General features: G+C 39.1%; 1 protein-coding gene across 2 annotated transcripts in view; it reads left to right on the top strand.

The window, feature by feature from the left end:
* The window catches only part of CRAMP1 (cramped chromatin regulator homolog 1), a 43232-nt gene that overhangs the window by 12656 nt on the left and 6052 nt on the right, over positions 1 to 24524 (top strand). For both annotated transcript variants that reach the window (XR_014618881.1, XM_084295965.1), the window contains exons 4-20: positions 1039 to 1192; positions 2899 to 2982; positions 5086 to 5134; positions 8446 to 8531; positions 9304 to 9427; positions 10529 to 10610; positions 11597 to 12862; positions 14343 to 14520; positions 16362 to 16543; positions 17327 to 17401; positions 18561 to 18642; positions 19412 to 19516; positions 20808 to 20986; positions 21523 to 21603; positions 22680 to 22914; positions 23195 to 23359; positions 23988 to 24133. Coding sequence is in view for 1 of the 2 variants with exons in the window: in XM_084295965.1 (XP_084152091.1) it covers positions 1039 to 1192; positions 2899 to 2982; positions 5086 to 5134; positions 8446 to 8531; positions 9304 to 9427; positions 10529 to 10610; positions 11597 to 12862; positions 14343 to 14520; positions 16362 to 16543; positions 17327 to 17401; positions 18561 to 18642; positions 19412 to 19516; positions 20808 to 20986; positions 21523 to 21603; positions 22680 to 22914; positions 23195 to 23359; positions 23988 to 24133 (3273 nt within the window). In the remaining variant the exon portion in view is untranslated. The remainder of the gene's footprint in view (positions 1 to 1038; positions 1193 to 2898; positions 2983 to 5085; positions 5135 to 8445; positions 8532 to 9303; positions 9428 to 10528; positions 10611 to 11596; positions 12863 to 14342; positions 14521 to 16361; positions 16544 to 17326; positions 17402 to 18560; positions 18643 to 19411; positions 19517 to 20807; positions 20987 to 21522; positions 21604 to 22679; positions 22915 to 23194; positions 23360 to 23987; positions 24134 to 24524) is intronic.

Raw genomic sequence — 24524 nt, 5'->3', positions numbered from 1 at the left:
ATATGTTTTATACAATATGTTCCTGGATGTCCTGTTCTTACAATTATTTTTAAGAGCACTTCTGTTACAAAAACAGGTCCTAAAGGGGAAAACAAAATAAATGCTTATGGGTTTATTTGTTTTTTTTTTTTTTTTTTTTTTTAGTGGTAAGTGTGATTCATGTGTATATTTTGTGGAAAAAAGTGAACAATTAAACTGTTTTCTTTTAAGTCCCTCCATCACTGAAAGAACGTTTGTTTTCCTGCTTCGATTCATTTCATGCTGTTACCTTTCAAAAGAGGTTGTCATACTTTGTAGTCATACTTGAATCAAGTATTTGAATTTTGAGAAATTTTATGATACAGGAATTCAGTGGTAATGTTCTTAAAATTATTTTTTCCTTTTTTTGGACTCCAGGGATTTTATGAGAATTAAATGATTTAAGGGGACACTTAACGTGCCTTCTTTTTACCCTGAGAATAAGCTTCTAAATAACTTAGTGTAAAAGGGTGTTTTCTGCTTAAAAAACAAAACAAGAAAACAAAAGAAATAATCAAAACCTAACAACTCTTCCTTATTATTTGAAACTCAAATTTTATACCACTAATAACCTGAATACGAAATTCACTGTAAATAGAAATGAAGCTATTAAATATAACACTTGCCCAAGTCAGAAGTGAAGGTAGGACAGAGGAGAGGAAAAATGCTGCGGAAAGTAAAGAAAGCTAAGTGAGAAAGTCAGTATTTTCAATTCTGGTACTCAGTGCATTTAAGCAAAGTTGTCTTCTAAAAGGTTTTTAGCAACTTATATTTCTTTATTTTGGAAAAAAAAATCAAGAAAATATAATTTCTTTGGTATCTATAATACATTTTATATAACATAAAGGAAAACATTGTCATTCCTGTGCTGTTGAGTTCTGATAACGAAGACTTTTGTTTATGATCACTGAGATCTGATTTCTCTCAAGAACCTCAAAATCCCGTGTGTTGTTTCAGTTGTCCTATGACAAGGGATAAGTTTGGTTATGAGTATTTAGATTTGTTTTACTTATTCTTCAGCATGGAAAGGACTTTGAAGCTATCCAGAACAACATTGCCCTGAAATACAAGAAGAAAGGCAAGCCAGCAAGCATGGTGAAGAATAAAGAGCAGGTCCGCCATTTCTACTACCGCACCTGGCACAAGATTTCAAAGTACATTGACTTTGATAATGGTTAGTATGCAATGAAGTGGGCTTAGTGTAGAGCTCAGTCTTGTGAGTGTTGGAGTCCTGCCTTTTAGTGCCATAGTGGAGGGTAGGAATGAAGGAAATGAAAAAGTAAGTACTGAATAGGATATCTGTGAATATGATGTATGTTTATTAATATGACCCTACTGAGGTTCTTTTTTTTTTTTTTTTTAATACTTATTAAAAATGGTACTAGAGTCATTTCTTTTATATTAGTTCACCACACCATAGCAACCTGGCCATGAACACCTACCTCTAGGGATGAGGCACCCACAGCTGCTCTGGGCAGCCTGTGCCAGTGTCTCACCACCCTCTGAAAGAAGAATATCCTCCCAACATCTAAGCTAAATCTTGCCTATTTCAGTTTAAAAATCATTCCTCTGTGTCCTGTCACTATCTATTCGAGCAAAAAGTTACTCTTCATCTTTTTTCATAATCCCCCTTTAAGTTTTGAGAAGCTGCAGTGAGATCTCCCCGGAGCCTTCTCTTCTCCAGGCTGAACAGCCCCAGCTCTCTCAGCCTTTCTCCATAGGAGAGGTGCTCCAGCCTCTTGATCATCTTCGTGGCCTTCCTCCTCTGGACTCAGTCTAACAGCCCCACATCCTTCTTGTGCTGGGGGCCCCAGATCTGGACGCAGGACCCCAAGTGGGGCTTCACAAGGGCAGAGCAGAGGGGCACAGTCACCTCCCTTGACCTGCTGGCCTCTCCTCTGTTGATGCAGCCCAGGATGCAGTTCACCTTCTGGGCTGCAGGTGTGTTTTGCTGGCTTGTGTTGAGTATTTTGTCTGCCAGAACCCCTAAAACCTTCTCCCTAGGGCTGCTCTCAGTGAGTTCTTCTCCCAGTCTGCACTCATGTCTGGTATTGCCCCCACCCAGGTGCAGCACCTTGCGCTTGGACTTGTCAAACCTCATTAGGTTCACGTGGGCCCACTTCTCCAGCCTGTCCAGGTCCCTTTGGATGCCATCCCTCCCTTCTGGTGTACCAGCTGCACCACTCGTCTTGGTGTCATCTGTAAACTTGCTGAGGGTGCACTTGATCCCACTGTCTGTCATTGATAAAGATATTACACAGCACCGGTCCCAGGACACATCCCTGAGTTACACCACTCATCACCTGCCTCCACCTGGACACAGAGCCATTGACCACAGCTCTCTGGCTGCGTCCATCCAGCCAATTCCTTGTCTGCTGTTTGGTCCCTACACTGTCAGTGCTGGTGTGGGTACTCTAGATCTTTTAGAAATAATGGTGTCTATATGATGTGTGTTGATGAGAAAGGGGGAAGGAATGATACTGCTAAAGACATGGAATCTAGAATTTGCATTAAATCTCTAAGGTGCATTCTTATGCACGAAAGCCAGTATGAGTTTTGGAAATTTCTGACTTCTTAATTTTCATATAACAAAAGCTCTGTATGCATTTTCTGGGGGCATCTGTACGTTTCCCTTAGAAATTGTGAACAGTTTTGTGATACTAAGGTTGATGCAACTGAATTAGCTCTATTTTGCATATTGAACCGTTGGATGTTTAAATTCTGTGTAACCACTTAGACTTGCCTTCAGTAAGATGCTTGTCTCATCACTGAAAATCTGAATCATTTCATCTTTTCACAGTATACTCTAATTTTCAGTGTTGAATTGAGTAACTACAGTGTGGATAATGTCATCTCACGTGTACCTGTTTTGTTTTTCAGTGTTTTCTCAAGGGCTGAAAAAGTCATCCCTGGAGCTTTATGGCTTAATCTGCTATGGGGAATTAAGGAAAAAGATTGGGGGATGTAAGTATGAATTTCCTCTGACTGAATTTTTTTTTTATATGGTAGAATCAGAAGTGTTGTGTTATTAGGAGTTCGTGTTCATTGTATTTTATGGCAGTAGTCTCTGTAGTAGTAGTATTTTTCATTAAGTGTATTTGTATTTCTAAAGACGTTCGTAGTCAACTGCACGAGTCCCCTTTTTCTTTGACAGCTTTCTTTAGCCTTTGCTATCTGTGGAATGCAGTGCACAGGTGACAGGTAAATGTGTATGCAGTTTAGGTTATCCATCTGTTTTGTTATTGAAAACTGTTTGCGCTCATGAGTATTTCTGCCTATACTGTAAAAATCTGGGATGGTACCGTCCTCTAAGTCAGTATCCAAATCATTAAATAACAACGAACACTGAAGATGAAAAAGCGTTACAAATCATAATCAGAAATAATAACCTTACTGGCTAACCAGAATGCATGCTGACCTTATTCACCCCAGAGGCTGGTTTTGTCCATAAAGAGGAGTGTAGATGGATGAGTGTGCGCCTTAACCTGTGCTCCTGTCTTCTGCAAGCTGATCAGTTGCGTTAGCAAGGTTCCTGATCTGAGGCTTAGTGCAATGTTGGCATGGTCTTTATGGCTTCCAGACTAGAGGGAGCTCTGATGTGACTTGGAGAATGGGCAAAGTAAAAAGCATTGTATGCTCCAGTCCCTTCATGTATACCTTATTTTCTGTGTACTTTTTTCATTTGTCCCCAAGTTTTTTGTAGAGTTGGTGTTAGAGTGAAGTACTACATTTCACTTGTTTTGCGAGAGGTGGAAAGTCATCAAAATACCTTGACTTTTTTGTAAACTCAAGCTAGTTGCGAAGTGGAAAAAAATTGAGGAAGTAGTGGACATGTACAACTCCTAAAGCAATTGTGATGCTTTTGCAGATTTTTTTTTGCTAGGTTATTTTCACACATGGGTTTTCATTGTACTGCATCATGAATTAGGCTATTTTCAACGTTCATACTGACTTTATTCTGTTTGTTCAAAGATCTCCACTATGTTAATTCATCTTGGAGAAGCAATTTTGAGCTGTTAGTAACAAGACAGTCAGAAGCAAGATAGATTGCATTGCCAGTATAAATTAGTATTAGTGGTTCTTCCTTTTTTCCACATCTTGTGTTAAAAGAATCAGCAGACCCTCCGTGGCTCTGACTGGGAATGAGGTTTTACACGGTCACCATGGCAATGCATGCATACTCTGTGCTTCGGTCTTTTTATAACTTTGGTACTCAGTTAAATGTTTTACCCACTTGAACAATTCCAGTCTCTTCAAGACCAAATGGACCTGAGCAGCAAGTCTTTACACCTAGCTTATGAGAGATCTTTTCTACAGCTGGTGAAAGTAGTTTCTTTCTCCTCTTTTTGTGGTTTTCACCCAGTCCTGTTTTCCCAGAAATAGGGGTGCCTTATGTACAGCTACGGAGAATTAAAAGCATGTCAGGAATGATTTCAGTATTGCCAGAGGGATGTTAATTGTTCAGTAAATAGGTTTGGGCATAACATAGAGAATAGAAATCAAGTTATTTTAAAATGTTCAGTATAGCGCATGGAAGAAAGGTGTAGGTTATACGTGCATTTTATTATTTTTATTTACTTTCTTTTTATTGCATCCAGAGCTGCGAACGCTCAGTGCTCTTTCATTATGCTGTGGTGCCTTAGCAACAGAGATTGAGCAGGCAGATGAGGAAGCTTTTCTTTTAACACTTCAGAGTCAGAGTAACGCACAACAACCTGGGTGAAGCACTGGAACAGGTTGCCCAGGGAGGTTGTGCCCCATCCCTGGAGGCATTCAGGAGCAGGTTAAGCAAGGCCCAGAGCAACCTGATCTCGTGGGTGGCATCCCTGCCCATGGCAGGGGGGTTGGAACTGGATGGTCTTTGAGGTCCTTTCCAACCAGAGCCATTCTATGAATCTATGTCTGTAGCACCTAAACTAGGATCACTTAATTAATCCTTGAGTAAAATGTAGTTTTCATGCAAGGCAAGGACTGTGTAAAGCTTGTATATTGTGAAAATAGAGTAATAACAGTCATAACTATATCACTTTAAGTTCTAATTACTATTTTATCCCTTTTCATGTAAAGGTATGGATGACAAAAATGCAGCTAAACTCAATGAGCTCATTCAGGCTGGGTAAGTAGTAAGTTATTCCTGAAACTCAGAAAACTGGATTGTTCATCAGCTTAATTGTTGAATTCATCATCCAGAGTCTAGGGTACTATTTTTACTTTTTTGGAGTTGGAGTTTGACATTTGATATTCTTAGTTTCTTTTGTATGTTTTTTTTCTCTCCCTTTTTCCATGAAGCCATTAATTAGGTAGAAAGGATAGGTGAGCTTTAAGAAATTCATTAAAAGAGAATTCTTTACAGAAGTTATGGCATTACAAGTATGTTAAGTATAGGGAATATAGTTCAATATAGTTCATCTCCAAAAGTTTTGCCAACAGTGCTTCTGAATCCTGACTTTCAGACATGCACCAGCAGTTCCAGTGTGCTTGTAGGCCACAGCCCTCTAGTCACTTCTGCATCTACTTTATTTGAGGATGAGTAGTCTCTTTCACTTCAAGAATGAATTACGGGCAGTGGGGGTTCCTTTTTGATAACAATGTAGTTTTAGAATACAGAACTGTTTAGAAGTTGCCATACTACACAAAATGAGGGAATTTTCTGATATTTGGGCATTTTTTTCTAAGTAGTATTGCTTTTATAGTCTGTGGATTCTACAGTGAAGTATCTTTCAACAGCTGTCATTAAGGTGTGTGATCATTAAACTTAATTTCTTCCAAATTGTAGCTGCTCAGCAGACATTGGTTTGTCCTGAACATGTCTTCAGAAGACATTTGAAAACAGCATCATTTTCTCTATTACAGATCCCTTTTTATTATTGGCATTTGTCCTTCTAGGGTACATTATTGTAGCAAATTATTAATGAAGTAAACTTTACTGCAAATAGGAGAGAGCTGCTGACTTTTTGACTTCACCTTACATAAACTGGCTACTTTTTGTTGCACCTTCATTGCTCACAAATTGAGTTCCCAAGTGAGTGCCTTACAGTTATTAGGCTTCATTCTCCTGAGAGCTGCACTCTGTACAGTGTGCTGTTGTGTTGCAGGTCGTGAATGTCGTTGTTTTTGAAATCACTTGTTCATTCTTTTGTTAATTACAAAGTTTGAAATTAGAACAGAAATCTTCGTTTAATTTGGGCTTTGTACAAATTAGAAAATCTTACCAGTAAATTTTTTTCATATAATGAAATAATATTTTAAACAAATTGCTTAAATTTGAATTATCCATTAAAATGACCCAGCCTGAGCCTTCTTTCCCTAAGAAGTTAACTTTTTTTACATCTAGAGTTCAGATTATAGGCAGTCATTTTGGTCCCTCTTTGTTGTACTGGAGAGCTTTTCTAGTATTGTGTCATCTAAATAGTCTAAATGATAGTAAAGGAGATTTTTAGCAAGCTATAGTATTAATCTAGCACTTGACATTATTGAGGCCTGAGTCACTGTAATTAAATTGCCTATGAGGGCTAATAATTTGTATGCAGTCTAACTGTTTGTTCTATAAAATCCAGTCTTGTAACAAACCATTTTGAAAGTCAGAATCCTTCTAGTTGAAAATATTACTCCTAAGCATCTTCTACCCAAAATGTAGAGTGTTTATAAATTTTTACATTCTTGGGCAGTTCAGAAACACTTGCTCTTGCATAGGCTTTTTCTCTACAATGTGGAAGACTCATTGTTGCTTCCTTTGTTCTCCTGCATCTCTTACCCTAGTTGTTGGGAAACTTTGTTGTTCATACCGGCATAAACTGTGCAAGAAAACGTGCTCACATTTTCATCCTCATTAGCACCAGTATGCTTGCACTATCTGAATTAATTCCCTACATGCGCAGGGCAGCCCTGTGTCTTCTCAAGCAAATAAATTGCATATAACCCATTATAAATTGCATATAAACCATTATATAAAGCTTTTTCCTTCCATCTCTCTCGGTGGCATTAGAGTTCTGTGATCACTCTATTTGTAAACAGTTCTTTTTTTTTTTTTTTTTAGTTCCTAGTGTTTTTTTTTTGTTTTTTTTTTCAAGTCTGATACTCCTCTCCCTCTAAGTACAATGCGGTCTGTGCAGTTTGTCACTATGGAAGTGGTTGTTTAGAAAGTAAGAATAGGGAATGAGAACACGTGATAATCTCCTGAAGCAGGTAAACATCAGCATAATTAGATTGGTAAGAAAGATCAAGAGAAGCTAAAACTATGAGGATCTGTCTGGCAGTTTGTTTGCAGGATGAGTCTAGACCCTGGAATTGCTGACTTTAATTCGGTGTTTATATTTCTTGTGTTACACATCAACTCAGGCTTTCTATAATAATTGTCTGGTGTATGAAAAAATGACTGAGATGCTCATAGCAAAACCATGTTGAAAATATTCCTAGTTAAACTTACAACCATGGTCACAGGTAGCAGAGAGCACTTGAAAATTAAATCAATTGGTTATTTAATATAATGGCAGAATCTTTGTGTGAAACGTCCTTTTTTGGTTAGTGAAGCTAAGGCCATGCAATGCTGTGCTTCTATGTCTTCAAAACTTTGACAGTTTGTAAGATCAGGCTAGTGGATAGTCTTTAGTTTGCAGCTGCATGAATCAGCGATATTTCAGAAAATAGATCAAAGTTTAGATATTTTAAGTCCAAGGGGAATGTAAGAATTGTTCTGTCAGCTTTTGTAACTGATCTGAGTAGTTCAGCATGCTCAAGACAACACTGGCCCACACAAGTTGCTTGAAGAATTTTTCACAAACACTAAGTTGGGCAACTGTGAAAAATGAACTTGGTTAGAAACTATGGAGAATCTGAATCGTTATCTGACCAGTTTTTGTTACTAGTTTTTTATTACAGTAATGATATGTATCTGGGTTGTGTGATTAGAATACGTAACAAGAAACAAAGCTTTGGGGCAGTGTGTTAGAACTGCTCAGGAACCCATTTAAATAGATTTAGAGCAAAGGTTTCTGTTTCGTTTCACTTCTAGGAGTGAAAAATTTTTATTTAGCTTAGTTTTTGCAACCTTTTTTACATTTGATTAAAAAAAAAAAAAGTAGACAAAACATAAATAGTTTTGGGTATCTTTGTAAACTTATGGGATTTGTGGATGAATGTTTTTTAAAAAAAAAAGGAAACAATTAAAGAAATACCATAGATAAGCATCTGGTAAAGCACTGTGCCACTGGAAGACCATTTAAAAACTTCAAACTGTTTTTCTATTTTGCCCTTTCTATTTCTGCCCTCTTTTTCTATTATGCCCTTGTGAATCTGCACTGTAAATCCTTAAATGTCTTTGTTCATTTCTATAGAGATGATTGTATTTGACTGTGTGTCACTGATAGATACATATTCCCAAACTTTTGGTAATGGTGCCTTTAAATACTTCTCTTTCAATATATCCAGGGCTACAACTGTTCGTTACAAAGGCAGAAACCTTCGTATCAAAGCTCCAATGTGCAGGGCTTTGAAGAAACTCTGTGATCCAGATGGTAAGTAAAAGATGCTGAAACGTGAAAGAGTTTTAACAGATGGCTGGAAGAATATGAGAGTAGGCCTGTTTTGATGTGTGCATCACTGGCAGGGGAATTTGTGCTATTTTGCATTTGTATTGGGCACAAATACGTCCCCATTGTTTTTACATAATCCCGTTAGTTTGTGTAATCCCACTAACTTTAAGATCCACTGAGCTCTTTAATTCTTAGTGTACAGTACTAGTGAAATTACAGAAGAAACAGCTACACAGGACAAGATCACTACTGCTTTGCCAGGTTTCCATTCACTATATTCCAAAATTAGTCTTCCTCCTGTGCCAGTAAATAAAGAGCAGTATGTTGTTTAGCACTGAACATTTAAAAAAAAAAAACAAAAAAAAAAAACAAAAAAAAACCAAAAAACAACAAACCTTCTCCAGTTCAGCTGTGTGACTTCTCTTTCTCTCCCTCCCTCACTAAGTAGAATCAGTGTAGTTTAAAGATCTGAAATATTTTACTATTGTACTTGTTTGGAGTTTCCAGCAACCTGATTTTGACAGTGCTTGCTCAGCTGAGAGCTCTAGTACTACTGCAGGGGGGGGGGGGGGAATTGCAACAGGAGTAAACCTAAGGAAGCAAGTTCCCTCCATGGCTGCAGCTGGGTTGCCTAAATCATCTGTAGATGGTGCTGATATCTGTGATGCTTTTTTTTTTTCTTCCATGTAATTGAGCATATAGCATTCTGCCTGAATTTTCCTTGCTTTGACCTTTGTGCTTTATCTCCCTTCAGGCATTAGTGATGAAGAGGACCAGAAGCCAGTACGTCTTCCTCTCAAGGTTCCCGTGGAGTTGCAGCCACGAAATAATCATGCATGGGCTCGAGTGCAGAGTCTCGCCCAGAATCCACGGCTTAGGTAATGAGGAGCTGATTTTAGTGCTCAGTATAGAACAGTGAAATGCAGGGACGGTGTTCTAGCATCTTGCTTTCCCTTCAGGGTTCTCTTTGTGATCTAGATGGTGCAGTTGATGATGCAGTTTGCCTAAATGTACTCAGTGTGAAGCCTTTGCACAACCAGAGCATATGATTTGTGTAGATAGTGAGATATCGAACTTGATATTTAGTTTACCATTATTCTTTATACTTTTAGATTTGAGTGATGATAGGAGACACTGGAGTTGGAGATGAATATACTTGGTGCCATTTACACCCAGGTGTCAGAGTGCAGGTAGAACAGAGACGTGCAGCGTTAGTGCTACTGAAGTTTGTATTGAACATGCCACGTGACAGAGGCATGGGGAAGGGAAGGGAAGTTGGAGCTGCCTTCTCTCCTTTTAGGCTGGGAGTCTAAATATGTCAAATGCAGCACAGTGGTAGCAAGAAGGAAGATACTTAGCTTAAATTCCCCCTGCAAAATGTAGTTGGTGCTGTTGTTCCAGTGTCATCAATGTTTTTTCCTTTTAGTACTTGTGGCTGGTCCAAAACTCAGGGCAGAAAACAACCAGGCCTCTGTGATGCTGATTTCTCTTTCAAATAGAACATTTCAGTATAGTGACCAAATACTATGCAGAGAGGAGAATGAAGGTTTGCAGTGTAATGTTTACTTTGCAAAATGCTTTCAGGGCAAAAAAGTAAAAGTATTTTGTCCTCCTTTTTGTATATTTCATTTGATAGCTTTGTGCCTTGCTTGCAGTACTGCAGGTTAGTGAAATCTTGCCATCTTTTCTCATCTTCTTGCATCTGGAGAAACTAGTACCTTGAGTCACAGCAATCAGATTTGTCTGATAGGCTTTCAGATCATTCACAGTTGTGAGTTACATTTTAATGTTGCCGTTATTTTGCCAGTGTTTTTTTTTTGTTGCGTTGTTTTTTTTTTCTTACAGTTTGGGAGTGGTAGCTGTGCTCTCTGTGCCACAGAATGCCAGTTTCTTCCCTTAATTCCTATTCTAGCACTGGGGGTCTGATTTGAATTTCTGCTGACGTTTTTATCTGTTCCACTGCTTTACCTTGCATACAGGATGATTGTGGAGTTGCATCGGAAGGTCTCCAGCCTCATTGAGTTCCTGAAGCAGAAGTGGGCTCTCCATGAAGTACGCATCGTATCCTTTTCTTGTTTAGTCTCTGTTCTGTGTGCTCTGTCCTGGAAGCAATTCCATTCCCATTCTAGGTTCAGCTTTACATCAGAAATGTGAGTCTACCTAACAAATTTACCAGTTCGTGCTTGAATAATAACAGAGGTCAGCATTTCAGCATCACTAATGTGAAGGAGTCTTTTGTGGAAAATTGTGCAGGATTTCACTTTTACCTCAACTCTTCTCTGCTGTGGTCCTCTGAAAAACTAGTTAGTAATAAGTGAAGCTCCCTGCCTTTATTTCATTGCCTTAAAAAGTGGGTGTGGTGTGTTTCAGCACAGATGGGTGACTGCATTGTAGAAGCTTGGATAATAACTGATTTACAGTTTCAGCAAGGAAATTGAGAATGAATCTTTCCACTTGCTGTACGCAGCTTCAACAAACAAACATTTAAGCTTCTTTAGGTAGCTGCTGCTGCCTGTTAAGTTTTTATATGCTGTCTGAGCCACAGAACTCATTACAGAGATATTCCTACCTCTGAGCCTAGATCCAAGGAGTAGAAGCAGACCTGTGAGACTAGCTGTGAGATAACAGCCATGTATTTTCCTGTTGACTGGTATGCTGTATCCTGTTCTTAGTCCTCTAATTCAGGCATCTTTCTTTAATTTGTGAGCCTGGAAGAAGTTTCACGTAGCACTTGAACTTTGAAAGATGCCAAAATATGTGAAATGAAGGCTATTGCGCAGAAAGGGGAGTCTGTTTCACTATGCAAGATTTTTTTTTCCTATTGCAATGCTATTTGAAGCAGAAAATAGTAATTTTTTTTCTGGACTGTAGATTTAGTTTGTGCCTTATCAACACAGCAAGACTAATTTCTGATCAGAGCCCTTATATCTATGCTGAATAGAGAACATATCCTTGATCAGCTACTAACTTAACTTGCAAAATAGGCCATCAAATACTTGTTATGAGGGGACAGATGGTGGTTGTAGTCTTTAACACATCTTTTTTAGCGTAAAACACTAGAGGAACGGCAGCTTCAAGACTCCAGAGACTCAGAATCAAGAGGTAGCTTCTCAGAGGAGAAGGTGATGCTCCATCTCTTTCCAGGAGAGAATTGTACACTCACTCCACTGCCTGGGGTAGCCAGAGTGGTTCACTCCAAGGCTTTCTGCACAGTGCATTGGCAGGAAACTGGCAAATGCAAACAGAACACAAAAGACTCTCACTTACTGCCCCCTGCACAAATCCTAGGTATACAGAGTGGTCAGGGAACAGCTAGGGGACAACTAAAATACACACGGGGAACAGAAGGTAAGAGCGTTGGAAGGGCAGAGAGCACTACAGAATCAAGCAGAACCCCTCATCCCACAGCTGAGGCTCCTGCAGGCACTGAAGATGGCTCCCCAGAGGCTGGTCTGGCAGAAGGAACAGCCTCAAATCTTGGCATCACTAACTCCCTCAGCAAACCACCTTCTGGACTTCAAGATCCAGGAGGGAACCATGAGAAGCTGAGCTCAGTGGCCTTCTGTGTGGAAGGCAGGGAGGCCTTGGCTGGTGACCAAGCAACTGTACCAGCATCGTGCAGCACAGCTTGTGCTTGCAGTAAGATCCCTGATGTCGAGGAGCTCTCTCTGCTCGATCCATTCCCACGGTACATGAAGTCCTGTCAGGACCTGATTGTCCCAGAGAAATGTTCTTGCACAGACAAACCGCATGGGAAAGACTCTGCTCCAGCAGCTGGCGATACTTCTCCTGTGGCTTTTCCAAGCGGGAGGAGCACAGAGACATCTGAGTCCTGTTCGCAGCTGCTGAGAGGTGGTGTGGCTTCACCCAGCAGTGGCCCAGCCAGATGCGAAGCTCAGGCTAGCCACAGCCAGGGTCAGCAGCTTGATGCTTGTACCAAGGAGATTACAGATGCAGTAACGGAGGATTCTCAAGAGAAGCTGAGCTCCTCGTTTCCACCTCCACCTCAGGGACAATCTAGTACAAAGTCTCTCAAGGATGACCCGAGCCGGCTCTCTCAACAAGTCAGAGAAGAAGGATGGAGTCTACGAACTTCCGAGAGCCTTACGCTGGCTGAAGTCTACCTCATGATGGGCAAACCGAACAAGTTGCAGCTGGAGTATGACTGGTTGGCTGTCTTGGAGCCAGAAACCCAGGATGCTAGGGAGCAAACATCTGAATCAAGTGCTGTTCCTGCATGTACCACTTTTCACAAGCAGAGACTTCTAAACTGCCTTTTAAAACTCATCTCTACTGAAGTCAATCCCAAACCAGTAAGTAGCTCTTCTTTATGCTCCATATGCTAAATATTACGTGATCTGGGGAATAATTCCTGTTGCTGTTCTCATAGTAAATCAATGACCAGCTATGTCAAGATCTTGGAGTTTCCTATGTTTAAAAAGAAAATCAAAATCGATTGCTACAGGGTAGACTTTTCCTCAGTGTGCTGCACCTGCTTTTCTAACATGCCTTTCAGTTTCTTGTTTGGCATGAGTCAGAGTCTCAGTAGTATTACAGTGAGCTCAAAAGATCAGACATGTAGGTGTTTTCTCTTCTCTCTCATGTTAATACTCCAAACAAAAAACATGATATGAGGCAGTTATTTGCAAGTGTTTTCCTGTCACTTCAGCGTACTTTGTCTTAATCAAAGCCGAGTCATACACCTGGAAAAGATTGGCATTACTTTAGATATGCATCATTACATATATTCCAATAAAAAGAAGTAACCTTTTGCTTTATTTGTCAAATATCACTTTATACACTGTGTATTTCAGAAAAAGAGGTAGATACACATCTTGTGGCAATGAATGTCATAAGAGTGACACACCCATTCAAGGGAAAAGGATGGTATTTACTGCCTAACTGAAAGTGCTGTAGACTTTTTTTGAAAGTTTCATCTCTTAAAACCTCTGTTTCATCAAATAATGATAAGAACCATAATATTTTTGCCACAAGGTACTTCAGCAGAGAAAGGATTACTTGTCTTGATCCCTACAACTTTCTCAAGATAATATGTAACAAAGCCAAAATGGTCAGCTGTTCTGGGGTTCATTCTTTTAAATGAATATTACAGGCATAAAATTAACTGTAGCAAATTGCACTGCAGTCAAGCTTAGGTTGATAATTTTATGCTTGTGGTTACACACATTTTTTTAAAAAGGGAGCATTTTCTAGAAAACCATATAAACAAAAAGGAAGTCAACTGGATAGGCCTGGAAAATCAGTAAAGCACCTTGCCATGTGCTTCTGGTTTAATTCTTGAGTTACAGTATGAAATATGAAAGGGAATGGGAAAAGCTTTACAAACTATTCTTCTTTATTCAATCAGAATTAACAGCAAAATATTTTTGTCCAGGTGTATTTCCATCCAGAAGAGGTCTCTGGTTTATTAGAGTTCAGGAAAATTCCTACTAAATTAAAAGCAACGCCTCTTTTGTTACTGTGACAAATCTTCATCTTTACCTCTGCTTTTTTTTTTTTTTTTTTTCCCCTGGGTTGGTGCAGCACAGTGTAAGAAGCTTGTTGGGTGCTGACATGGTTGTAACATAAATTAACGATATTGAACCAATGGTATTTAACACTTCTAAATGCCCACTGGAGGAATTTCAGCTTTCTTCCACAGACGTTCAGAGGTATTGGTTGGAGTGCTATTTGACACACTAAAACACTTTAATGTTTCCTAAGTAGAATGAGTTTAACCACATTTTTGTTGTAACAATACACAATATTCATTTAATGTACTCACATTTTCAGACCCCTGAGATGAGCTCTGTTGCCACATCACCTATAAAGCCTACTCAAGAGGAGCAGTCACTGACTCCTCCAGGAAAGGTAATTGCCGTCAGCACCAGAAGTCCAGGCTGCACGCGGAATCAGTCTGCCCTTCGCAACAACAAGACTTTTTCTCCTGGTGCTGCTTCCAGCTCCTCAGGTGAATGCTCGTAAAAATACGTTTCAAGAGATCAGGCCATTAATGCCTCATACGTGATGAATGCATTCCAGTAAGGTAACACCGGGAGAACGAGGGTTCTGCTGTTATGAATTTAATTGCTTAAGAACATTGGTACATGTAAATTTGCTTTAGGATTGTCCTAAATTCAGTATTTCTTTGAATCTTGAAAAACAATATGTGTCAATAATACTGTTTACAATCCAGAAAATCTCTCACAGCTCAGCCTTACATTCCCTCTTAGACTTAGGTCCCAAGTCTGTGTAGGTACAACCTGCATTTTCATTTTTGTCTTTTTTTTTTTTTTTTTAAATAAAGATAAGTTGATTTGGCCTTCTCAGTAGGAAATATAGAAAATAGATTGTCTTCTACAGAACTGAAAGTGTTGACAAACTGGTAGCTTTACAAAAGGCACACAGCTAGCAGGAGAGAAAAAAAACAAAAGGGTTAAAAAGAGTCATGCAAAGAGATTTAGAAAAGAGCGAAGCAACAGCTGTGATGGAACATAGCCTGTAATAGTTATCTATAAAATAGCATTAGATAATTTTAGTTCATCCCATTGCAGACTTTTAAGAAAATACCTTGTGTATGAACAATTCTGTCTTAACTCCTGGTCAGGCAGGAGAGACAAATGTATTCTTATTCTACATTTAGCTGCTTTTTAGATCCTCTGGCATGCTGTAATTTTAACTATGCTGTGGAAAAAAACAAACAAGCAGTGTAGAATGGCAGGTGGCAATTTTCCTTTTTAAATAGGAGGATAATAACACCTCCTGTTTATTTATCAAGCAAGTGAAGTTTGTTCTTCAAAACTCTTCTGGAAAAAACTCTTCTGGAATAGTGTTGTGTGTAACCATCTCTGTGTTAGGATGGCCCAAGCTTGTGCTGTGTGGTTTACGTGCCCAGGGAGGAAGCAGGCATTGCTGAGAATCATTGCCCACTTTGCCTCTTCCGCTTCTGGGTGAGTTGGATGACTGTTGCCTCCTCACTGTTATCTCCATGGCAAGCACGGGTGTAATACTGAGTGTGAAAATAGGCATTTTTGTCTATTGTAACGAAGCCCAGCATTGTAACTAAAGCAGGCACTTCTGTGGAATACCAGCAGCAGTGTTTTTCATTCTAACTGGATGCCTGCACAGCACTGAAATAATACAGCGTGGTTTTGTTTGTTTTGAAGTTAAATGTGAAAGAAGTTTTACTCAGAGCAGATATTATTTAATGTGACATACGCATTTCTAAGACACTCCATCTTTTGAGAAGTATTTTTGGTAAATGATCCCTGCTCTTTCACTTCTCTGTCATCAGGATCATTTCGCTGAGATTGCACTTTGAATTACCACACTAAGGGTGGGGGGTGGAGGAGAGGTCTAAGTAAAAAATACTTATTGCAGGATTAAGCTATTTTTGTATTATCTCACCCTACAAAAGGAGTGGATCAGGTAGATACATAGTTTGCAGAGCAGAAGGACCTTCAAGTGTTTCTACAAACTGAACAGATAAGCTGGTTAACAAAGCTGGTATGGGGGTTCAAAATTGTGTGCTTAGATTCTCTTTCCTGTAGTAGTGTAAAGTTGCATTTAAGCCCCTTCACCCAAAGATTTCAAAGCAAGTGAATGTTTGCGCCGTCCTTGTGAAGCCCGTAAATATTGACTGCTTACAGGTGGGAAAACTGAAGTGTTGAGAGTTTTGTGATTTGTTTGAGGTCGCAAATGGTGGCAAAACCAGAATACCCATGTCTTAGCTCTCCATCTGATCCTTCAGTTAGTAAATAGCTGCTTTCTTCTTGTTTCCACTTAATTTAAATTGCTGATGAAATCTTCCAGGTTTGAGAAACCTCCCTAGACCTCTCTTGGTGGCTGGTCCTTCAAGTTCTGGAAACACTGATGCTGATGGTGGACTCTTTGCAGTTCCTACAACTCTGCCACCCAACAGCCGCCACGGGAAACTCTTCTTGCCTAGTAAAGAAGCAGAGCTGACCTTCCGGCAGCACTTAGACACAATCAGTGTAAGTGAGATCAGTAAATGAAGAAAGTAGCATACTGTGCCTGAGCTGGCTTGCAGTAGGATTAGAGGTTTTTCGTTTCATCAGAAAATGTTTCCTCATGAAGCAGTGCTTCTGGTGATGTTTAAGCATAACTGTATCAGCTGAGCTTAGATTTTGATTACATGATTATGCTTTGAAGTGTCATCACTTCTTCAGACCTGAACGCCATCACACAACCTGGTGAAACTGCTTCACTCTCTAGTTTGCTCCAGTAAGCTGATACCCTTCTTCTTGTGCAACTGATTTTTAATACAACCACATTGCTCTATTTGATTGAAAAAGTTATTTTTATACATACAGTCTCAGTAACAGCTTCATATCAAGCTACAGTAGTTAAGTAGTGAAATGGCTTTTTTGGGGGAAAAAGTTTTGTCCCCATAAAACAAAAAAAATATGTTCCTAGTGGAAAATGTTACTACTCTAGCAGAAGTTCTGGGATATGAATCTGAAGTGTTAACTTTTGGGTTAAGGAAATGGGGTTTCCATATTCCATGAGGCTTTTCTTTTACTGGACTGTGTTTGAGGAGCTTTCAGTTAAATGATACATATGGTAGTGTAAAATATCAAAATCCAGTGAGATATGTTTAACTTAAAGGTAGTTTCAAGAAAAATATTACACGCTTTGAAACAAATCAGTATATTAATTAATAGTTACAGTTTTATTGAAAAGAGGTTTGAGGATATAATTTATGCTGCATCTGTCTGCTTAGGATACTTCCTAATTGATTTCCTGTTCTTCTCCAGATGCAGTCAGACTTCTTCTTGCCAAAGCCAAGGAAGTTACGGAACAGGCACTTGCGGAAGCCGTTAGTAGTACAGGTCAGAATAATTTGGAAGTGCAAAATGCCTGTTTTGTTCATGAGCAGATAACAGCAAGGTTAAAATGATTTGAGCTAAACTGAAATAGATGTCTATGTCATAACGAGCCATAATATATACTCTGTATGAGGAATGTCAACAGTAGTAGTCTAGTGTGTGTGGTAGTTTGGGAAAGAATAAAAAAGAGCCTTATCTGAAAGCAGGTACTGCTGTTTGGGCCTGCTGGCACAAGCTGCATGTTCTTGTGGTATCCTGATCTGTCATTGTTAGAGCTGTCAGTGCTACTGCAACAACATCTCCCTGTAGATGTTTTTTCCACCTTTCTACTTGGTAATGACTGTGAAACTGGGATGGGTATAAATACTGTAGTGAAATAAAACAAAATCTTGAAAGAACACTGATTTACAGGGGGAAAAATGTAATTTTCAAAGAGATGTATGGGAGAATTAGCGTGCTGTCATGGATCTTAAGAGTTTGGCAAGCATTAAACTCACTTAGACTACTTTTATAATCCTAGCAGAAAGATTCTTGGCACTGTGAAACCACAGACCTGTTCTAGGGACTTGTGGCAGGTGGAGAACAAGAAATAGTTTAGAAAGATGGAAAATAATGGAAACTTGTTTGGAGAAGAGGAAGTTACCAAGCGTCAATATGCACTTTGGTCTCTTCTGCTTTGTATAAGAGTAGGAGACCTAGAAATTACCTAGAGGTTATTTCTGGTAGTGAAATACCCTGGTCTGTGCAATTCCATTTGTTTTTAAACTTCATGAATACATACAACTGCCTATTTAATTCATTCTTGTTTAACTCTGATCAGAAGATCAGTTTGTACATAGTCTAGTCCTTAAGATCACTTCTGTAACTTCTTGAGAGATTATAACTGAGAGAAAATTACTGCAAGGAATAATCAGAAAGGAATTTAGTTTTAATTCACATTTGTCTGAGAATTATCCGTGTGGAAATTTTCTTTTATGGTAGTTTACAGAGGAAACATGATTCCTATCTGTAGCTTCTTTTTCAAGATTGCACAGTCACACCATATAAATACTCTGCTCCTTATTCTGGAAGGTATCATGAACTTCTGTGCCTTAGAAGATCAGCTTTATCCTCTGTTCTCTGCTTGAATATATTTTGATTTACTGTTTTTTCTGTCACATAGAGAACTCTGCTCCCCAGGCCATCTGGAAATCCATCCCAACATGTCTGTTCCTTTTCTATCCTATCCAACTCGTCTATTACAGGTGAGTTCCACATATCTTCTGTTACTTTTATGCTGCCATGAGGTGGATTTGAAAGTGTCTCTTTATACTGCATAAAGGAATAACTTATAAGTTATATAATAAGAGGCAAATATCCTTTCAAAACCACAAAGTCATTTATCAATTGGTTGAGTCGCTTCTACAAGATGACAGAATTGTTGTCGTGGATCATTGTTAAGCAAGTCATGGTTACAATAGAATTATTTTTCTTCCATTTCCCGTCATTGAAAATGGGGAAGAGTGAGGAGGTCTGTACAAGGAGACAATTTGGAATAAATTACTAAGATAAGATTTTTTTTTCTACAGGATGTAATAATTTGTTTAGATTTTGTAATAAACCTTTCCTAGTACCTGGGATACTGTTTAAATTTCATACAGTATAAGCAATACATTGCCCATTTGTCCTTTCCTGCTGTTACACTACTCTTGATGTCTCAAGATAACAACGCCTCAAAATATTGTCTCATCTCAGCTTGAACCTCTCAAAATCAACACTAGAGCTTAAAAGTTACCCTCATTTAAAATGAGGAAAGCAGCTTCAACTAACAGTTTGCTGTTGCATTTTTGTGATAAGGCACTGGTTAGCTTGCATTACTATTTAAGTCTTGTTTAATTGTCCCCACTATTTGCGTTCATGGAAGTTCAGTGCTGCTTGAAATGTATTTATTTTGCTTCCACTAAACTGTGTTGTGCTCTGCTTTAAAGATGGTAGATCTCATTTGTTTGAGAGGTATTTCATTCTTCACCACAGGGAGAGGTTCATTTCGGCCGATCCAGTCCTCACTGACAAAAGCTGCTGTTTCTCGTCCTATTGTGCCCAAAGTTCTTCCAACACAGGCTACCAACCACCTGTCTAGTAAGTCATTCCTTAAAAAGAATGAGAGTTAGTCTTTCATGGTATGTGTGATGTTGTGTTGTTCATTTCTTTTTCCTGTGTAAAAATTGTTAGTGCCTTTTAAAGTTAAAGAAAATGGTCGTGTTAATGATATCTTACTTGCTGGCTTTGTGGCTGGAGAAAGGATGAAGTCAGTCGTGGGACAGTCCAAACTGGGTTCCTTTGCTGTGTCTGAGCTGCTTGCTAAGAAAGGATTTAGAATTTGTAACTGAAGCTGAGGACTTCTGTGATTTTGTTGTTTGTTTTCTTCTGCTTTTGTTCTGTAAGGCCACTTTCAAACATGTCAAGATCCCTTTTCAAATAAAGTTATAAACACTCTATCTACTAACATGGGATTATGAATTCTACAAGAAAGTAAAATGCCAGAGCACCCCAAGCAAATACAGTCTTGCAACAAAAAAGGGGTCCCACAATTAGAATGATTGGTGAGGTGAAAGCAGTCACTGCCTTGGTGGCTTACAGCAGGCTTAGACAATTCTGTGTGATGAGAAGACACCTGCCTAGAGAAGCTGTGGTGCCCCATCCATGGAAGTGTTTAAGGGCAGGTTGGATGGGGCTTTGAGCAACCTGGCCTAATGGCAGGTGTTCCTGCCAGGGCAGGGAACTAGATGGAGGTGAAGGATTGGAACTAGATGATCTTTGAGGTCCCTTCCAACCCAAACCATTCTATGATTCAGGTATCTTGAGTTTTAAAAAAGTTTAAAAACTTGAGGGGGAAAAAAAACACACTTTTAAACTTTTAAAAAGTTTAAAATCTTGAGACTTTAAAAGTTCTGCGTGATGTTGACCCAGCAACAACGTAAGTTTATATATTGAGGCTAAACTGCTGATAAAGGCAAGATAAAAAAAAAAAATAAAAATAAGACTATGTTGTTTTTAAAGTTTCTCTGTTAAACCATAGGACATTTCTAGGAATTTCATAACTAACAACTTAAATATTTTCATGACAAAAAAAAAATGTTACAAATAGTGGGAAGGAGGAGAACTGGGATGTTTCTCTAAACTGTTTTGATGTAGCTGATTGGAGCAGGGCAGAAGAATTACAAATGTTCAGCTAAAAGAAAAGTTGCACTTCATGAGGAAGAACAATTGATATAGCTGATCGTATGATAACCATGTTTGCTTCTTGCGTGTATTAAGTTTTGACTTGCTGGCCAATATCTTAAAAAATATTTTTTAGAAGAGTCACAACAAAGTAATTGTGCGAGTAAAAGACCTGTAATGTGTTTTTTGCTTGTTTGTTTCACAAAAGGTGCTATTGACTTGGCAGCTAAAAGTGCTGGTATAATCCCTGGTAGCCCCGTGCCTGTCCTGGATGCAGATGGTTTGCCCGGTGTATCTCCGTTGTCGCCAGACAGAGTGACCACGGTAGTAACAGGGCAGGAGTCAACAGCAGCGCATCAGAACGGAGGCTCCATCACCACAGTGGAGGTCAGTCCCCTGAGCACGCCTTTTGAAGGAGCTAAATGTCTTGCTTTTCCGTTGTGTGGAAAGCTGTATTAGTAATGATTCTCCAGTGAGCCTTCGCCTGGGGCTTGCTGTTTAACACATGTATTTAGGAGTTTAAGGGATCAAATCATCACTGCGCTGAGCAGATTTCTATCCCATAGAATACCTTTCAACTGTTAGACTGTTGAAGTTGGTCATTCAGAAATCTGGGCTTAAAAAGAAACAGTGGTATATCAAGGGACAGTGACTCAGAAGGGAATCTGGGGGGCAAAACATGAACTTTTGGGGTTGCATTTGGAATGGAAACTGACTTCCCATTGCTAGCCTCGTTTACTGAGATCCTGATACACGATTGCCTCTGTCATTTTCTCAGGCAGTTAATGGACTGTTTTGAAAGGTGGGGTATATAGAAAGAGCATGCATAAATGGTGATATGCACCTGTCTCTTATCTCCCCAACTATATTTTCACCATCTCCTATAAAAGTTTCACTCACGTGATTCCTGTTGTTGTTTCTAGAGCTCAGGCCCTGGGTGTCGCGTTCCGTTTATAAGCTTACCAACACGGCATGAGCAGGAGGCAGTTGCTGATGGTTTCCAGGTAGAGTATGTGTTGAAAGAAAGCTGTATCAAATAGGTAATGTTTTAAAACACCACTGCTATTACTAGTTAGATGCCTTTGTTTCGCAGTAGTTGTATACCATCATTATTGTTTTGTAGGAATGGAAGTCTACCATTGGAGTAAATTTAAAAAAAGAATGTCAGGAAAGTTGTTTAAATTTTTTTGGGGGGCATTCTCTAAAAAAGCAAAGTAAATCTGACAAGCTCTGACTTGGGCACATGTCTGACTCATGTTCAGCTTGACATCTACCAGGACACCCATGTCCTTTTCTGCAAAGCTGCTTTCCAGCTGGTGGGACCCTGGAATATGTTGGTGCATGGAAGTGTTCCTTCCCATGTGCAGGACTTCTGTCACTTTCCACAAAACAGCAATAATGGTATACGATTACTGGGGAACAAGGGCATCTAACTAGTAATGGCAATCACATTTTCAAAACATTACTCACTTTTTACTACATCAGAAAAAAAATCACAAACAGTTCTGTTAAGGGGTAGTAGAATCTAGACTCCTTACAAAAGCCCATTGATTTTTGGCAAGTCTGGCTATAAGGAGAAATGAGTTAGTCTTTTAAAATATGTATACTCTAAGCTACAGGTTGTTTGCCTATACAAAGGCAGATATTATAATTCTTAAGAACTATCATGTAGATTCCTCAAAATCATATTCATTTTATTATTATGTATGGATGCTTATTTCTGTTACGTAGACTGTATTAAATTCCTCTGAGGTGTTACGGACCCGTACTTTTTTCAGATGATTTGGCAGGATATGGGCTGAAGAGTATCAGTTCATACTTAGACATTTTTTATAAGAAGAATATGAATTACTCTTAGAAGTGGATATCCAAAATATGGGATCAATTGCTCTTCTGTAACTGAGAAGAATACTTCGAAGTATTTTTGGATCCGTGGAAAAAAATATATATATTCTGTTGGGTTATTAGTCTTTTTAAAAGTCTGATATTAATCCAATGCTTAGGAGTTAAGGTGCTGTTTTTCAGACATATCCAAGTTCTTCATAAATTCATGAGCAATTATCTCTGTTTCTTGTACCAGGGCACATCAGTTCTTTCTCTATCAGAATTGTCCAAGACTCCCCTCCAAAATGGCCTTTCCACTCCTCCACTACCCTCATCAGAGGCTTCCAGTACCCGGCTCTCTCCTCCCAATGTTTCTGCTCTCTTGGATATCTCTCTGCCTGGACCACCTGAAGATGTGCTTTCTCAAGGAGAACCTGCCACTCAAATCAGTGATTCTATCATTGAAATAGCTATCAGCTCTGGGCAATACAGTAAGTCTGAGCTTAGCTGAAGTCTTCCTGTTAACTTAAAAAAATAATAATAAATAAATAATAAAAAAATCCTTGTCATCGTGCATGTTAGCAGAAAATTTGGGGAAGCAGTTTTTTGATTTTTTTTTTAAATATATCTGTTGGAAATATGACTGTGGCTGGCCTGTCTTTTCTAATGTATTTGGTTTTTTTTGGTTGTTTTTTTTGAACATAAATTGATGCAGTGTTCTGTAACTTAACCTCATTGACTGAACCAGTGATTCCTGATGTTGGCTTACAGGTGAAGGTGTTTCTCTCTCTCCTGCAAAGCTGAATGGTAGTGACAGCTCCAAAAGTCTTCCGTCCCCATCCAGTAGTCCTCAACAGAACTGGATTGCCTCTCCCAGCCATGATCCCCAGTGGTACCCCAATGACTCCACAGACTCGTCTCTCAGCAGCTTGTTTTGTAAGTGCTGGTACATAGGGAAATGAAAAAGAAGCACAATTAGAACTGATTCCTTTAGAAAATAGTCAAGTTAGTAGGACATTTTTGGAATTTTTGCTTTACTACTTGTTAGTATGGCATTGCCTTTGAGTGCATTTTCTTTCTCTTCATAAATCTGTTCCTGAAAAGATCCTGTTGCTAAACTAAAGCAAGAGCCCTTACCTTGCAGTAAATAATGCTTTGGTGGTACTTCGTACTCTGCCTGGAGCCTGACTCATCATCTAAGTTGAGATATTTTGGCTGTTCTGCCAAAATGAAAAGATGCCCTTGGCTCTGCTCTTGGAAATTTGCTGTGTTTGGTGAGCCTAATCTCAGAGATGAGATCATTGAGTTTATTTTTTGGGTTGTTGTTTTGTTTAGTTTTGTTTGTTTCTTTGGTTGGTTTTTGAGCTAGCACTTAATGAGGCAAGTGTAATGAGTCTGTACTCTTAGCAAGCTGCTGATGGTGTTCATACTGGCAACATGTAAATTTTAGGAGATAGAAGAAATGGGTAGTCATCCTTCATTTGCAGTGTCCTTGTTCTTCTATTTGTCCTCCCATTTGCAAACTTTCAGTACAGTGACTTACTGATGTGCCTGTTCTTTATAGCAAGTTTCATCTCCCCTGAAAAGGGACGAAAAATGTTGCCAACTCCTGTTGGGACTGCCAGTGGCACCTCCTTACTGGGACCTAGCCTTCTGGATGGAAACTCCCGGGACTCTTTTGTATCACGATCTCTGGCAGATGTAGCAGAGGTATGTCATCGAATTACATTTGGATGGTTTTGTTTCCTTTTTTAGTGCAGTGTTACTGCATATTACCCATCATACCTTCCCAAGATACTTACGGCAAAGATATTTTGACATCTGCACTGTAGCTTAACAAAGTTACAGTCTTAACTGAAAGATGCAAAATGATCTGAGGGTGTACTACACCAGGGCTGGTGCATGAAACTGTCGTGAGCACCTTTGACCCAGGCTCTTTTTGCTGGCGGAGGTTGTATTTGCCTTGTTGGCCATATTTTTGTTTTGACAGAGTTTTTATCTTTCTATGTTGTGTGTTCTACTTTGTTCAGCAAGCTGAATGTGAGCCAAGATGTGCTGTGGCAGCAAACACAGCAATGTTTTGGGCTGTCTTAGCCTAAGT

This window comes from Netta rufina (genome assembly GCF_964035555.1).
Source record: "Netta rufina genome assembly, chromosome: 15".
NCBI classification, from domain to species: domain Eukaryota; kingdom Metazoa; phylum Chordata; class Aves; order Anseriformes; family Anatidae; genus Netta; species Netta rufina.
This window is presented reverse-complemented; position numbering and strand designations above follow the sequence as displayed.